At 41.9% G+C, this 15,090-nt stretch overlaps 1 protein-coding gene across 5 annotated transcripts in view; it reads right to left on the bottom strand.

Annotated features, from left to right (window-relative positions):
* Positions 1-15,090, bottom strand: part of sv2ca (synaptic vesicle glycoprotein 2Ca) — a 120,093-nt gene that overhangs the window by 65,576 nt on the left and 39,427 nt on the right. For all 5 annotated transcript variants that reach the window (XM_052020048.1, XM_052020047.1, XM_052020045.1 and 2 more), the window contains exons 2-3: positions 7,852-8,032; positions 5,155-5,306 (exon numbers count right to left, since the gene is read on the bottom strand). In XM_052020048.1, the coding sequence (XP_051876008.1) occupies positions 5,155-5,306; positions 7,852-8,032 (333 nt within the window). The remainder of the gene's footprint in view (positions 1-5,154; positions 5,307-7,851; positions 8,033-15,090) is intronic.

Below are 15,090 nucleotides of genomic sequence, written 5' to 3' on the forward strand. Positions count from 1 at the left end.
TGAGATCTGCATGAACATTCCTCACATTCTACCACCGCAGAGAATAATCCCTGGCTTTCTTCTTCCTGTTTATAATAAATTCATGGGATGTGAGCATTGCTGACAGGGCTATCCTTCATTGCACATCCTTACTTATCCCTGAAAAGATGACGGTGAGTTGCACCTTGGACTGCTGTAGTCTGCGCGGTGAAGGTACTCCACAGGGATATTAAGTTGAGTGTTCCAGGATTTTGATGCAGCAGCGATGGATCTCTGATATTTTTCCAGGGCTGGATAAAATGCGACTTGAGGGGGAAGCCGGAACCATTCCAATGTTCCCACTCTCTTTGTCCTTTGGACTGAGGAACTGTGAATGGAAATGAATGCTGTGCAATCATCAGTGAACAACCCCACTTCAGAACTCACAGCCATCGTTGGGCTTAAAGCACTCCCCTAAGCAATTCCTGGGGCAATGTACTGGAGTTGGGTAATATCCACATCTATCCTCTTCTGTAGCAGGTATGACATCAGATAATGGGAAGTTTTGCTCTATTTCTCATTGACAATTATAACATCTTTTATGACTACACACACTGGTCAAGAAATACTTCCTCAATATCAAAGGAATCTAAGTTTCAATGAGCTTATTCCCCTCTTGCTTACCTCTTCTTCAATGACGTTGATGGCTGTTTTGATGCTGCATCCTACTCTAATACAGAGCTTGGAAGTTTCATGACCTCTGTTGCTAATTTCTGCTCTGTTATAACTTCACATGATCTCACACTTCATGAGTTCTCTGTCTCCAAGTCAGGGAAAGGCTAACAATTGCAACAGCCTTCACATTCAATGCATCATCATCTTCCAAAATTCCCTCCACCACACACATAAACCCACCTCATTTCAGCTTTCCAAAGGGATCTCCTTCTCTGATGCTGTGATTCATTCTTCCACCACCACCAACACCCACTCCCCTTCCTGCAGAGTTTTTCCAGGCAATACAGGAGATGCAACATCTGCTCTTTTACCTCTTCCCTTCCCACCATCCAGGGACCCATATAAACCTTCCAGGGTGAAGCACTGATTCACATTTACCTTTTCCAATTTTGTGTGCTGCATCTGGTGCCCATACTGCAGACTCCTCTGCATTGGGAAAACCAAAAATAGAATGGGTGTCCACTTTGTTGAACACCTCTGTTCAGTCATCAAGGGTGACCCTGGGCTTTAATTTTAAATGCCTGTCACTTGAATTCCCCAACTTCAACTTCTGTTCTTTTGTCTCTTATAGTGCTCCAATACAGCAAAACATAAACGTAAGGAATAGCATCTCATTTTTTGACTGGGTGCATTAAAGCCCCTCAGCACTGAATGAATTCAACAATTTCAAATAAATTGTTTGTGTCAGAACTGGTCAGTTATGATGAAAGGTCATCAATCTATGACACTGTCTTCTTTTCTCTCTCCACAGATGCTGCCTTATTTGCTAAGTACTTCCAGCACTCTCTGTTTTTATTTCACATTTCCAGCATCTACAATGTTTTGTATCTCACACTGCTTTATTTTTCCTTTCTCTCCCATTCTCTCTTGTTTTCATCTCCTATTGCTTCATCTCCTCCAGACAGACCAGAAGAGATTAACAAGCCTTCACCATCCTCTCCCAGGCAGCACCACCATTAGTAAGTTGTTCAGTTTCTGTCTCCACTGTGTTACAGACATTCTCTTTGTTCTATTTATCTACTCCCCTCCCCCTCCTGCCCCAACTTTAAAGATCACCAACCTGTTTCTCTCACCACAGATGCTGTTGACCTGCTGAGTGTTTCCGGTAATTCCTAATTTCATTAATGGGATAGCAGAGGGATTCGATAGGACATTTAAGAGAGAGTTAACAGTTAAGTGTATGGCTATGAGCTCATCTTCATTTCCAGCATCTGCAGTTAATTTTCATTTATTGTTGCATTGTCTTCCAGGAATGGCAACCCAAAAGAGGTTTTCCTCTGCTCTCCTGCGGAATCCACCATTCCACTTTATCCTTCCCTGCATTCAGTGCTGCATTAGGTGACTTTTATCTGTCCTTTTAGACACCAAAGATTATAACCTCTGACAGTTTCCAACAGCTTTTGGATTCTAACACCCCTCCTGACCTTTCTTCACCTTCACTTTCCTTTCACCCCATCACTTTGACCCCCCTCCCCAATCCCGCACTCTGCCTGCTTTCAACATCCCTTCTGATCTTTCCCTTTCTGCACCCAAGAACTCAGCATTGTCTGCCTATGTCAACATGTTTATGAATTCCAAGTCTGATTTGATATTGAACCCTTCTTCTGCTGTCCCCATTTCCAGGTCCATTTCTTTGGCCAGGAATCTTCTTCACCCCATACTGTGTAAAGGGTATTTTGATTTTTTCTTCCTCTGTGAAAATGGATACAATGTACTTATTCAATAGTTTCATTATTTCCTTATCTTATTTTATTGTGTCAGCTTCGTCTGTCTTTAATAGGTCCCTGTTCTTTTCCCTTAACGTTTTAATGAAATCTTTGCTATTAACTTTGTCACTATTTTCAAAGTTTTTCTTTCCATTCACTTTTTGCATCCTCATTGCTAGTGATCCACCTTTATTACAATGATTTTGTTGCACCTTTTACTGTACTGTTTCTCTGGATATATATGTGTTATGTATTTGGATGTAAGGAGTCCTTCAAAATCTGCAGACAACATAAACAAAGATATAGAGTGAACAGTGATGAAGATAGTGATGGACTTCAAGGCAACATGGCTGGGCTGATAGAATGGGTGGACACAAGGTCAAATTTTTACACAGGAGGGTACAAAGCTATACAAGTTGTTAAGAGTAACAAGGAGAGGCTATATAATTAAAGACTACAATCTTTAACAGTACCTTGTGTGTGTCTCTGTATGAATCTTTGATAGTGGCAGGGTAGATTGAGAAAGCATTTAAAAAGGCATATGGGATCCTGGTCTTTGTAAACAGAGGCAGAGAGTCCAAAAGCAAGGAGGTTATGATGAAACTTGATAAAACAATGGTTTGGCCAAAATGAGGACAGTATCCAATTCTAGTCATTGCACTTTAGAAAGAATCTGAAGGCTTAGGAGCAGGTGCAGAAAATATTCCAAAGACAGGGGACATGGATAGGGAGAAGCTGTGATTATTCTTAGGCCGAGATAAAATCTGAAAGAGCCAGTCAAGATAATGAGCTGTCTAAATAGTATGGTGAAAAGATCAAAAATCAGAGGTTAAAGATGATTAGCAAAAGGGCCAGAGAGGATGCAGAAAGTGGTGAGTACATACACTGGATTGACAGCTTGCCTGGTGGGTGGACGTGGAATCACTTGTGGCTTTCAAAGGAGCATTGGATCATTACTTGATTTAACAAAACTGTATGGCCATGGGTAAAGTGCAGGTGAGTGGGATTAGCTGCAATGCCTTGGTAGTGAGCTAGCATGGACTGAAAGGGTTGAATGGCCTCCTTCAGCACTAATACTTCTGTTAGTAATACTGAGGGGAAGCAGCTTTTTCACTAAAATAATACTTATAATATTCTAATATTTTTAATGCAAACTTCTCTTTTCTGTCAATATGAGGCTAAAACTTGATTTGGATATTTGAGTCCAAATTTGAAATCTTAAATTAAACCAAACATCATTCTTAATGACTGAAATTGCTTGAGAAGGTCCAGAGCCAAAATATCTCAGTGTCCGTGCCTTCAAGAATCATTAATAAATATGAAATGCTGGCAACCCAGTATAGTTTCCCGAGGAATATCACATGTCACATCCTGCCAATTAGGGAAAGCTCCCTTTAAATTCAGACCCTGTCTCTTAAATCCTAACCAAATGACCAACCTTCTAATTACATACAGCTCATTAGAATCACCTCTAATGGTGTACAGCTTCATTTAGAAAATCTCATGGTGCTTTCTAAAAGTCCTTGGAAACAACATTTCAACTCCCCCACTAAACAACTCCCCCACTTCTTTTACCACACCAGTGACCCCTTCATTCTCAGTGGCTTGTACTTATACAAGTGCTCAGTCAGTCCTGCATATAATGAGTGATTTCAGTAACTTTTCCACAATTGATGTTGGACTGACACGACCGTTGTTGCCTGAATTCTTCCTCTTCCATTTCTGAAATAATGGTGTAATATTTACAGTTTTTCAATCCAAAGGTGTAGTTTTCAAATCTAAACTGATTTAGAAAAGTTTGAATGGTGCATTTGTAATTTCCTGTCCTATTTCTTTTCATAGCCTCACGTGGAAACCTTCAGATCCTGGAAGCTTTTTTAAAGATGTCTTACTTTTAGCTAACTTATCAAAAATCCACTCAGTTCCACTTTTAGGTTCTCTTGCATCATTAGTACTTTATGTACAGTACATCCACTGTGAAATTGATGCAAGGTATTATACAATGCTTCCATTATTTCTTTATTGTATATTAATCTCACATTCATCCGTCTTTTATAAGTCCTCATTCTCTTTCTCTGAACATATTAATGAAAGCTTTATTATTAACTTTGCCATTGCTTGCATTTCTCTTTTAACATTTATTTTGCCTGCTTATTGTGAGTGATGCACCCCTGTTGTAGTGACTCTAATCATTGTCCCCAGCAATAGTTGAGGACTGTTTTGGTTGGGAACAGGAAACATTACTACAGCAGAGCACCATTCTCTTGGATACCAACTGCCAACTGAAAAAGAAATCCGTCATGATTTCATCACAGGCTAAAAGCTGCCAGGCTGAAAGGGCAATTAGTGATTTGCCAATCAAATACCAACATGACTTTGTAGCCAAGAAGTGAATGAGGATGATCTGAGTGACAGGTACTTGAACTATTTATTTCTTCCTCTGAAGAAGAACCTCAAATGCAAATGTGAACACACAGTTTGTTACAGAACCAATATTAATGCAAGCAAAGCAATTAAATAGCTGGTTCCATGCAAGAACTTTTGTACAATCTGGCTGAGCAGTGTACTTCTGGATGACCAGTGAGAGCCTCGAAAAAGTGTACCCAAGCTAATAACAATGCCAGAATCCAACTTTCTCGATTGCTTGTATTTCCACACAATTCAGATTGCATTCAGCGTTTACTCCAGCATTAATTTCTTCCTGCAATATACAACAACATGCTGTGCCTTGGCAATTATTGTTTTGTTGTCTTACCATAGTGAGGGATGATGGCCCAGGCCATGGCAGATGCGTAGATCCCTCCAATCATCCAGAACATGCAGAGCCAGCTCAGGTGCTCACCCCGTTTCTCTCGGGCCAGGACCTCCGCAAAATAGGCAAACACAATTGGAACTGCTCCTCCAATCCTATGTTCATAAAAAAAACATACAGGCCACATTACCTACCATTGTACAGAAACCATGGACTCCGGTAAACTGCTGAAAAAGCCTTGTTTTCCCATCTTAAGTCAATAAAGTCCTTAGTTTCTGTAAACCAGAGACTGAAGTTTCTGCTTAATCAGGTTTGGTTTCATTCTGATATTGTTTTAAAAGTTTTTGATTGATTGCATTCATTGATATTTGTCCCAGGGCGAAAACGGCTAAGATGAGGGGGCATAATTTTAAGGTGATTGGAGGAAGATATAAGGGGGATGTCAGAGGTAAGTTTTTTTCCACACAGAGAGTGATGGGTGTGTGGAACGCATTGCCGGCTGAGGTTGTGGGGGCAGATACATCAGGGACATTTAAGAGAATCTTAGATAGACACAGGAATGATAAAGAAATGGAGGGCTATGTGGGAGGGAAGGGTTAGATAGATCTTAGAGCAGGATAAGATATCGGCACAACATCATGGGCTGAAGGGCCTGTACTGTGCTGTAATGTTCTATCGTCTATGATATTGATGATTACCTAATTCAGCGACTGAATGTTTTCTAAAATGTTTCTTTAAAGTAGAAGTTGTAAATTGGCATTCATTTAAAATTCTTCATTTTTCTGTGATGTAAACTCAGTTATATTTTTAATAAAGTTACACCATTACACCTTTAATAATACACACAAATTGCAGCTAAAGGTGCTGTTAAATTATGTTGATGCATGAGAGATTTGGCTTTGGCTGATCTATAAGTATTTTAACTGGCTTGGCCACAACTGTAACACTGCACTTCAGGAAAGAGGTTAAGGTCTTGAAGGGGATGCAGAATGGATTTACTCAAACAATTCCAGGGATTGGGATAGTGGAGCTCGATTCAATTCCACTATTCTAAAAGGAACCTGATGAATACTTTAAAGGAAAACATTTCCAGAGCTTTGGGGAAAAAGGTGAGACTAGCTGGACTGATCTTGCATGGAGCTAGTGATGGGATAAATGGTCTCATTCTGTGCTGCAACCATGGTGATCTGTGAAATGAGATTAAACATTAATTCGAGATAGCGGTAAATGCAAGAGTGGGTGGGGAAATATGTTTTTAGGGCTAACACAATCTTGGTCAAAATTTGTGTTGAAGTTGTTAACTGTGGATAAACCTCTAGCTCAAGCTCTAGGGTAGCATTACTTCGCAATCCATTGGTAAGGTACGACATAAAATACAAATGCAGTCATTGGTTAAACTGATCTCTTTCAGTAAGCAATAAATTGCCTCCCCATGTTACCCACAAGAGTTCAACAAATATTTGCAAGATGAATATATTGTTGTAATCTTTCCAATGTGACATTAATGTGTGTACAGAATCCAGTTGCCTGGTAGAAACTCCATTAAACACTGCACAAAATATCTCTGTAGCTATGAGATGACTCTTTACTATCCATTCCTGGGAAATTTATTTTGGAAATGGGTTGTAAGTGATCATTTAGAACAACTGTTGACAAACCTGATGGTAACATTAAATTATGTTAAAAAAAATCTTTTACCACGGGGAGGGAGGGGGTGGTGATGGGGGGTGGTGGAAGAGAATGAGAGAGTGATAGTGAATGAGAAAGTTTAGGAGAGAGACAGACAGACAGAGGGACAGAGAGAGAGAGAGACAGAGAGAGACAGACAGACAGAGAAAGGGGGGGGAGGGAGGGAGGGAGAGAGAGAGGGAGACACACACACACACACACACACACACACACACACACACACACACACACACACAGGGAAAATGTTTGGAGGAACTGTGATGTCCCAGCCTAGTCTTGGTCTGAATCCTCCGAATCCTGTGACCTAATGTGCCCCCATGGTTTGTGAAGCTGCAACCTGGCAGGCGTTGGCTGGCACAGCCTGAAAAAGGTTCCTGATTGTCTGAACTTTGGGCTGTCAATTAAGACAGGGAAGGTGCTCTTCCCTGGAAGAGGAAGGTCCTCTTCTCAAGAACAATCTTGCCAGCTAAAGCCAGATCCGATGAATGAATAAAAAAGTCTGAGGAGCCCCTTCCTACCCTACTTCATGTAATAGTATCAATATACAGAAAGAACACTGAAAAATCGTTGCAGGAGTTGGCCCTTCAAGCCTGCTCTGCCATTCAATACCATCATGGCTGATCCCCATCTTATTCTCCCCTCTCCCCATACAACATGATGCTTTTTGTGTCAAAGTCCATCCATCTCCTTCTTAAGTATATTCAGCGAACTGGCCTCCACTGCCTTTTATGGCAGGGAATTGCACAAGTTCATTTTTTAGTCATGGATTTACCTAAATTTTTCATAAATGTATCAGTTGATTAGATCTTTTCTCTTTCTTTTAAAGATTTTTTGTAAATAGTATGCAAATAGTAAATTCATCATAGCAAATGCATCTCATAATGGAAAAAATTTGTTGTAACGGTTGGTAATGAGATATAGGTTTTTAATCAGATGTTTTAAATAGAAACTAAGTGCAATTAAAACTTTATGGCACTTGTGGAATGGTGATGACATGGCAGCCGACCTTACCCGAATCCAGCAAAGAATCGGCAGAAGAGGAAGAGGCCATAACCCTGGACAAAAGATGATAGAAAGGCGAAGAATCCATTGACGGACATACAAATAATGAGGGCTTGTCGACGGCCCATCTTGTCTGCTAAACCGCCCCAGAAAAAGGCCCCCAGCATCATCCCAAGATACACTATGCTGCCTGCAATAAAACAGAGAGGGTCTTTGTTTAATCGGGTATTCCTCAATGAAGATATTCATTAAAAATAGACGGTACTTTGAACAGCTTCAGAAATCTCTAACAAAACATTAACTATTTTTCAACTGCACAACACTGCTGCAATATAAATTTTTGAGGAATGTAACTCCAGTTATATGAATCACAGGTTTTATTTAGGACATGTTGAGTGATGGGTTTTCTGGAGCTTGTATAATTCACCTGTATCATACCAGAAATTTCCATAGTACAGCGTCCCCTTATCCTGAAAGGAAGCATTGTGGAAGATCAATTTACACAGAAGCAACACACAAAATGCTGGAGGAACTCAGCAGATCAGGCAGCATCTATGGAAGGAAAAGGACAGTCAATATTTCAGGTCCAGACCCTTCATCTGGACTGAAAGATAGAGGGGAGATGGCCAGTATAAAAAGGTGGAAGGAAGGGGTGGAGCAAGAGCTGGCAGGTGATAGGTGGAGCCAGGTGAGGGTGTGATGGGCAGATGGGGGAGGGAGGAAAGTGGGAATGGCGTCAGTAATTGACCACCTTCACTGCGGCTGCCATGGCTGTCAGGTTCTCCTGGTTGCCACAATTTTAATTATATTTCCCATTTGCACACCCGACATGTCTGTCCTCAGCCTCCTGCCTTGCCAAGTTGAGGCCAAATGCAAATGAGAGGAACAGCACCTCATATTCTGCTTGGGTAGTCTGCAACTTGACGGCATGAACATTAAATTCTCCAACTTCCAGAAACGCCCCCTCTGTCCCTTTTCTCTCTCCTCCTGATCCACCTGGCCCCCATCATTATATCTCTTTCCCCTCCCCTAGCCTCTCCATCTTCCAATCACCGACACACTCCTCCCACTGGTTCCACCTCTTTCCCTTTATTCATCTTCTTCTCCTATCAGATTCCATCATCTTCAACACTTTGTCACTTCCACCTATCACCTCCCAGCTTCTGACGACATTCCCACTCTCCCCTCTCCCCCATCTGCCTATCCCCACTCTGCCCCCTCACTTGAATCCACCTATCACCTGCTAGCTCTTGCTCCATCTCTTCCCTCCTTTTATACTGGCCATCTCCCCTCTATCTTTCAGTCCAGATGAAGGGTTTTGACCTGAAATGTTGACTGTCCATTTCCCTCCATAGATGCAGCCTGACCTGCTGAGTTCCTCCAGTTTTTTTCGTGTGTTGCTCCAGATTCCAGCATCTGCAGTCTCTTGTGTCTCCAACTTACAAAGAAGTCTGCATATGTGCTTGCATGTAGGCATTGTAATACAAAGTTGCACACTGCTATAGAGTGTGCTGGTTAACTTATTCTGGAGTTGACATAAATAACTTCATTTATACAACCCCTGCTAGTTTAGTTTGGAAAGGTAAAGATACCACTAGTTGCCAATAAGAACCAATGGGTACAGTGACTTCGCAGTGGTTACTAGTAATCTAGAGGTTGGAACTAACAATCTAGAAACAAGAGTTCATATGCTATCATGCCAGCTGAGGAATTTAAATTCAACTAATTAAATAATCTGTAACCTTAAAGAAATCTACACTTACCAATGATGATCATGAAATTATTGGACTGCAATTAAAAACCTCTGGTTTACTAGTGCCCTGCAAGTGAGGAAGTTTGTTGGCCAGACTGAGTAAGGATTACATGTGATCCAGACCTATGGAATGTAGTCAGCTCTTGACTACCTTCCACAATAACCTGGAAACCATGAGGAGAAAACTGCATGGCTGTGTATAAACAGAATAAGAATAAAGCCAAAGAAACCAGTTGGCACACGCCTCGGCAACAAATTCAGACTCAGCAAAGTCATTCCCAGACCAGAAATGTTCTTCTCTTGCTCCACCCCTTCCCTCCACCTTTTTATACTGGCTATCTCCCCTCTATCTTTCAGTCCAGATGAAGGGTCTCGACCCGAAATGTTGACTGTCCATTTCCCTCCATTGATGCGGTCTGACCTGCTGAGTTCCTTCAGTTTTTTGTGTGTTGCTACAGATTTCAGCATCTGCTGGTTGGGGGGGAGCTGTCTCACAGACTGGTCAAGCAACAGCCTGACTTTGTTGTACTTACTGTCAGTGCTAGGCTCCTCGATCCCAGCAGAGGAGCTGTGGGGGAGGGGTTGGTGCAGAGTGAGAGATAAATGGGAGGGGGTAGCCCTGGGAGTCTTTTAACATTGAATCCAGAACATGTGAAGTCCTACATCATCTGGTGAAACATAGTGAAAGAAATGTCTTCCTGATACCACCTACCATCCTCCCTCATCTAATAAATCAGTACTCCTTCACATCGAACAACATTTGGTAGAAGCACTGAAAGTAGCAAAGGCACAGAACATGCTCTGGGTGGAGGACTTCAATATCCATCACCAAGAATGGCCTGTTGGAATGAGTTGACCAGAATGAGTTGACTGAATCCTGGATAATGAGTGAACCTGTGAGGAATAAGGCCACTTGATTTCATTCTACCTGCTGTGTGATCTATCCATGACAACATTGGTAGAAGTGACCACCACATGGTCCTTATGAGGACAAAGACCCAACTTCTCACCAACATGACAATGCTCACTGATGATTGTGCAATGCTCAGTTCTATTTGCAACTTCTCATCAAGTGAAGCAGCCCATGTCCGCATGCAGCCAGACTTGGACAACATTTAGGCATAGGCCGATAAACAGCAAATTACATTTTCTCCTCACAAATGCCAGGCAACAACCATTTCCAACATGAGGGAGTCTGAACACCTACCTTTGACATTCTGTTACTATCGCCATGTACCCGTTATCAACGTCATGGGTGTCACCATTGACCAGAAACTAAACTGGATCATCCACGTGAATCTTATGGCACAAGAAGAAGTCAGTGATTGGGTATCTTGTAGTGAGTGACTCATTTTCTGACATTCCAAGGCCTTACCACCAACTACAATGTACAGCCAGAAGTGTGATGGAATACACTGGGCTTCCAGTGCAGTGCCAACAACACTGAATAAACTCAACACTATCCAGCACAACGCAGCCTGCTTAACTGGCACTCTGTCCAATATCCTAAATTCATTCCCTCCACCACATTTGCACAGCAGCTGCAATGTGTAGTTGCTCATCGAGCCAAGACTGACAGCAACTGCCCCCACCTCCCTCAAATCTGCAACCTCATCCAGCAAAAAGGGAAAGGTGTGTGGGAACACCACCGCTTGCAAGTTCCCCTCCACAACCTTTGAAACATATTGCTGTTCCTTCGTCATTGCTAGGTCAAAATCATGAATGACTGCTGAAAAGCAAGGAAGGAGAGCCTTCACCACAAGAACTGCAGAAGTTCAAGCTGGCAACTAACCCACCACTTTCTTAAGGGAAATTTGGGATGAATATTAATGGCTACAATCCATTCATGAACTTGTGGACTACTCTATTGTATACCCACATCTCCACCATTTTACCACAGAGCAAGCTGCAGGTGCACAAATGACAGATCTAAGCACTACAAAGCGGGAAGGACATTTTAAATTTGCACTTTCTGGATTTGAGCCAACAGGTAGACCCAGGCTCAAGTCACTGAGGAGATCTCAGGTAAAAAAAAAATGGGTAATAATTTTTCCGTGCATTTAATTTTTTATTTGCTCAAACTGGCTGTGACACTTATCCAACAATAACTGAACCTTGACTATAAAGTTCTTTTTGTGATATCCCAGAAAATATAAACTCATCTGTTTACTCTTTCCACCTCCCTGCAGTCATTGTGAGTTTCCGGTGATAATACAATTGTAATGTGAACTATCACTTCACTGCCCTAAGACAAAAGCAGCAATTAAAACAACTATTGATAATTTTAAGGATAGGTGGCGCTCAATTTAGTTCAAAAACATGTATCAGAAAACCCTATAGTGAAACTGAGCAAGCCTTTGAAGAGCATTTGAAGTGCCTCCCTAACATCCATCATCTGTGGCTTCGTGGCATCTCATGACTCTGATTTGTATTTATCCAGTGGTTTGAAGCTTTAGCTGACATGATTTACACAGCCCTGGAAATTGGCTGCCCTAGAATTAACGTAAATTGGACAGGAGGAACTGACTCGTTTTTCATTTGCTGCCTTCCCTTTTTAAGAACATAAGAAATAGGAACAGGAGTAGATCTTCTGGCCTCTCAAGCCTGCTCTGCCATTTAATGGGACCAGAAATTGATGAAGGAAGGCATGATAGAATACAAGCATAGACTGGCAAGAAACATAAAAACTGACAATGAGAGTTTTTACGAGTAGGTAGAAAGGAAAAGACTACCAAAGGCAATGTGGGCCCTTACAGACTGAAACAGGAGAATTTATAAAGGGGAATAAGGATATAGATGAAGAATTACTTTGTGTCTCTACTCACAGAAGACATACAAAGACTGCCAGATATATTAAAGAATTAAGGGCCTAGTGAGAATGAGAAACTGAAGGACAGGAAATAATATTAGATAAAAAATAGTACTGGAGAGGCTAGTGAAGCTAAAAGCTGATACATCCCAAGGACCTGATGATCTACATCCCAGTTTTGAAGAGTTAGGTTTATAGATAGCGGAAGATTTGGTTCCATAGATTCTGGAATTGCTCCTGTGGATTGGAGGGAAGCAAATCTGACCAGACTATTTACAAATGGAGGGAGAGAGTAAACAGGGAGTTAGCCTAATGTTAGTGGTAGGGAAGATACTGGAATCTATAATAAAAGATGCAACAACAGAACAACTTTATAGGATGAGCAGAGTCAATATGGTTTTATGAAGGGAATATAATGTTTGACTAATCTGTTGGAGTTCTTTGAGGATGTGAGGAGTAGAGTAGATAAGGAGGAATCAGTAGATGTGAGATATTTCGATTTCTGGAAGGGTTCAGATAAGGTCCTGCACAGGAGGTTGGTTAGCACAGTTAGAGTACACGGAATTCAGGTGATGTACAGCAAATTACTTATTGAATTTATTGTTCTATGTTCTAAGACACTTGGACAGGTACATGGATAAGAAATGTTTAGAGGGATATGGGCCAAACATGGCCAAATGGGACTAGCTTAGATAGGTGTCTTGGTTGGCATAGACCACAAGAGCCGAAGGGCCTGTTTCCATGCTGTGTGACTCGAACAGAAGGTAAAGTGTAGGGATAAATAGATCCTTCTCAGAGTATCAGAGTGTGACTAATAAGGTACCACAGAGACTGATCCTTGGGCCCCAGCTATTCACATTCTATATCAATGACTTGGTTGAAGGGATGTTTCCAAATTTGCTGACAGTACTAAACTAGGTGGGATTGTTGGCAGAGAGGAATTGTAAAGAGGCTTCAAGGAGATATGGACAAGCTGAGTCATGGGTGAGAACATGGCAGATGGACTATAATGTGTAAAAATGTGACCTGATCCACTTTGGTGCACATAACAAAAAAAAGTGGAGTATTTCTTAAATGGTGAGAGATTGTGTAGTATTGGTGGTCAAAGGGAACTAATTTTTCTTGTATGCAAGTCACTGAGGGCCAAAGTGCAGGGCAGTAACGAACAATCTGCTGGAAGAACTCAGTGGGTCAAGCAGCATCTGTAGGGGGAAAGGAATTGTCGACATTTCAGGTCAACCCAAAATGCCGATCATTCCTTTCCTCCCTCCCACAGATGCTGCTCACTCCACTGAATTTCTCCAGCAGATTGTTTCTAGCTCCAGATTCTAGCATCTGCAGTCTCTTGTGTCTTCATGCAGGTGCAGTAGGCGATTAGGAAGGCAATGGGTATTATTATGAGGGGGTTTGATTACAGGAGGAAGGAAGTCTTTTTGCAGTTATACAAGGCCCCGGCGAGAGCACGTTGTGTACATTTTTGGTCTCCTTACCTTAGAAAAGATGTACTTGCCATAAATGGAATGTAGAGATTTCCTACACTCTTTCCAAGGATGGCAAATCTACTGTTTGAGGAGAGAATGAAAAGACGGGGACTGAATTTTGCAGCATTCAGAAGAATGAGAGGAATACTCTTCATTTCATGAGGACTAGAATATAAAAGCAAGGATTAATGCTGAGGCTTTATAAGGCGTTAGTCGGACCACATTTGGACTATTGTGAGCAGTTTTGGGCTCCATATCTGAGGAAGGATGTGCTGGCATTGGAGAGGGTCCAGAGGAGGTTTACAAGAATGATCTCAGGAATGAAAGGGTTAACGTACGAGGAGCGTTTGATGGCTCTGGGCCTGTACTTGCTGGAGTTTAGAAGGATGGGGGGGGATCTCATGAAACCTACTGAATATTGAAAGGCCTGGATAGGGTCAACGTGGAGAGGATGTTTCCAGAAGTGGGAGAGTCTAGGACCAGAGGGCACAGCCTCAGAATAGAAGGACGTCCCTTTAGAAATGAGATGAGGAGAAATTTCTTTAGCCAGAGAGTGGTGAATCTGTGGAATTCTTTGCCACAGATGGCTGTGGAGGCCAAGTCATTGGGTATATTTAAGGCTGAGGTTGATAGGTTCTTGATTAGTAAGGACGTCAAAGGTGGAGAGAGGCCTTGATGACGATCAGGACAGTGTTGGTAATGTTAATGTTCTAGAGCATGTGGATATCAAGAGGGAGGATGTGTTGGAGCTATTAGAACATGTTAGGACAGATAAGTCCCTGGGGCCTGATGGAATATTCCCCAGGCTGCTCCGCGAGGCAAGGGAGGAGATTGCTGAACTGTTGGCTAGGATCTTGGAGTCCTCGTTGTCCATGAGATTAGTACCGGAGGATTGGAGGGTGGCAAATGTTGTCCCCTTATTCAAAAAGGTAGTAGGGATAGTCCAGGGAATTAAAGACCAGTGAGCTTTACATCTGTGGTGGGCAAGCTGTTGGAAAGGATTCTTAGAGATAGGATCTATGGGCATTTAGAGAACCATGGTCTGATCAGGGACAGGCAGCATGGCTTTGTGAAGGGCAGATCATATCTCACAAGTCTGATAGGGTTCTTTGAGGACGTGACCAGGCAGATTGATGAGGGTAGTGCAGTAGATGTGGTCTACATAGATTTTAGTAAGGCATTTGACAAGGTTCCACATGGTAGGC

This window comes from Pristis pectinata, chromosome 7 (assembly GCF_009764475.1).
Source record: "Pristis pectinata isolate sPriPec2 chromosome 7, sPriPec2.1.pri, whole genome shotgun sequence".
In the NCBI taxonomy this organism is placed as follows: domain Eukaryota; kingdom Metazoa; phylum Chordata; class Chondrichthyes; order Rhinopristiformes; family Pristidae; genus Pristis; species Pristis pectinata.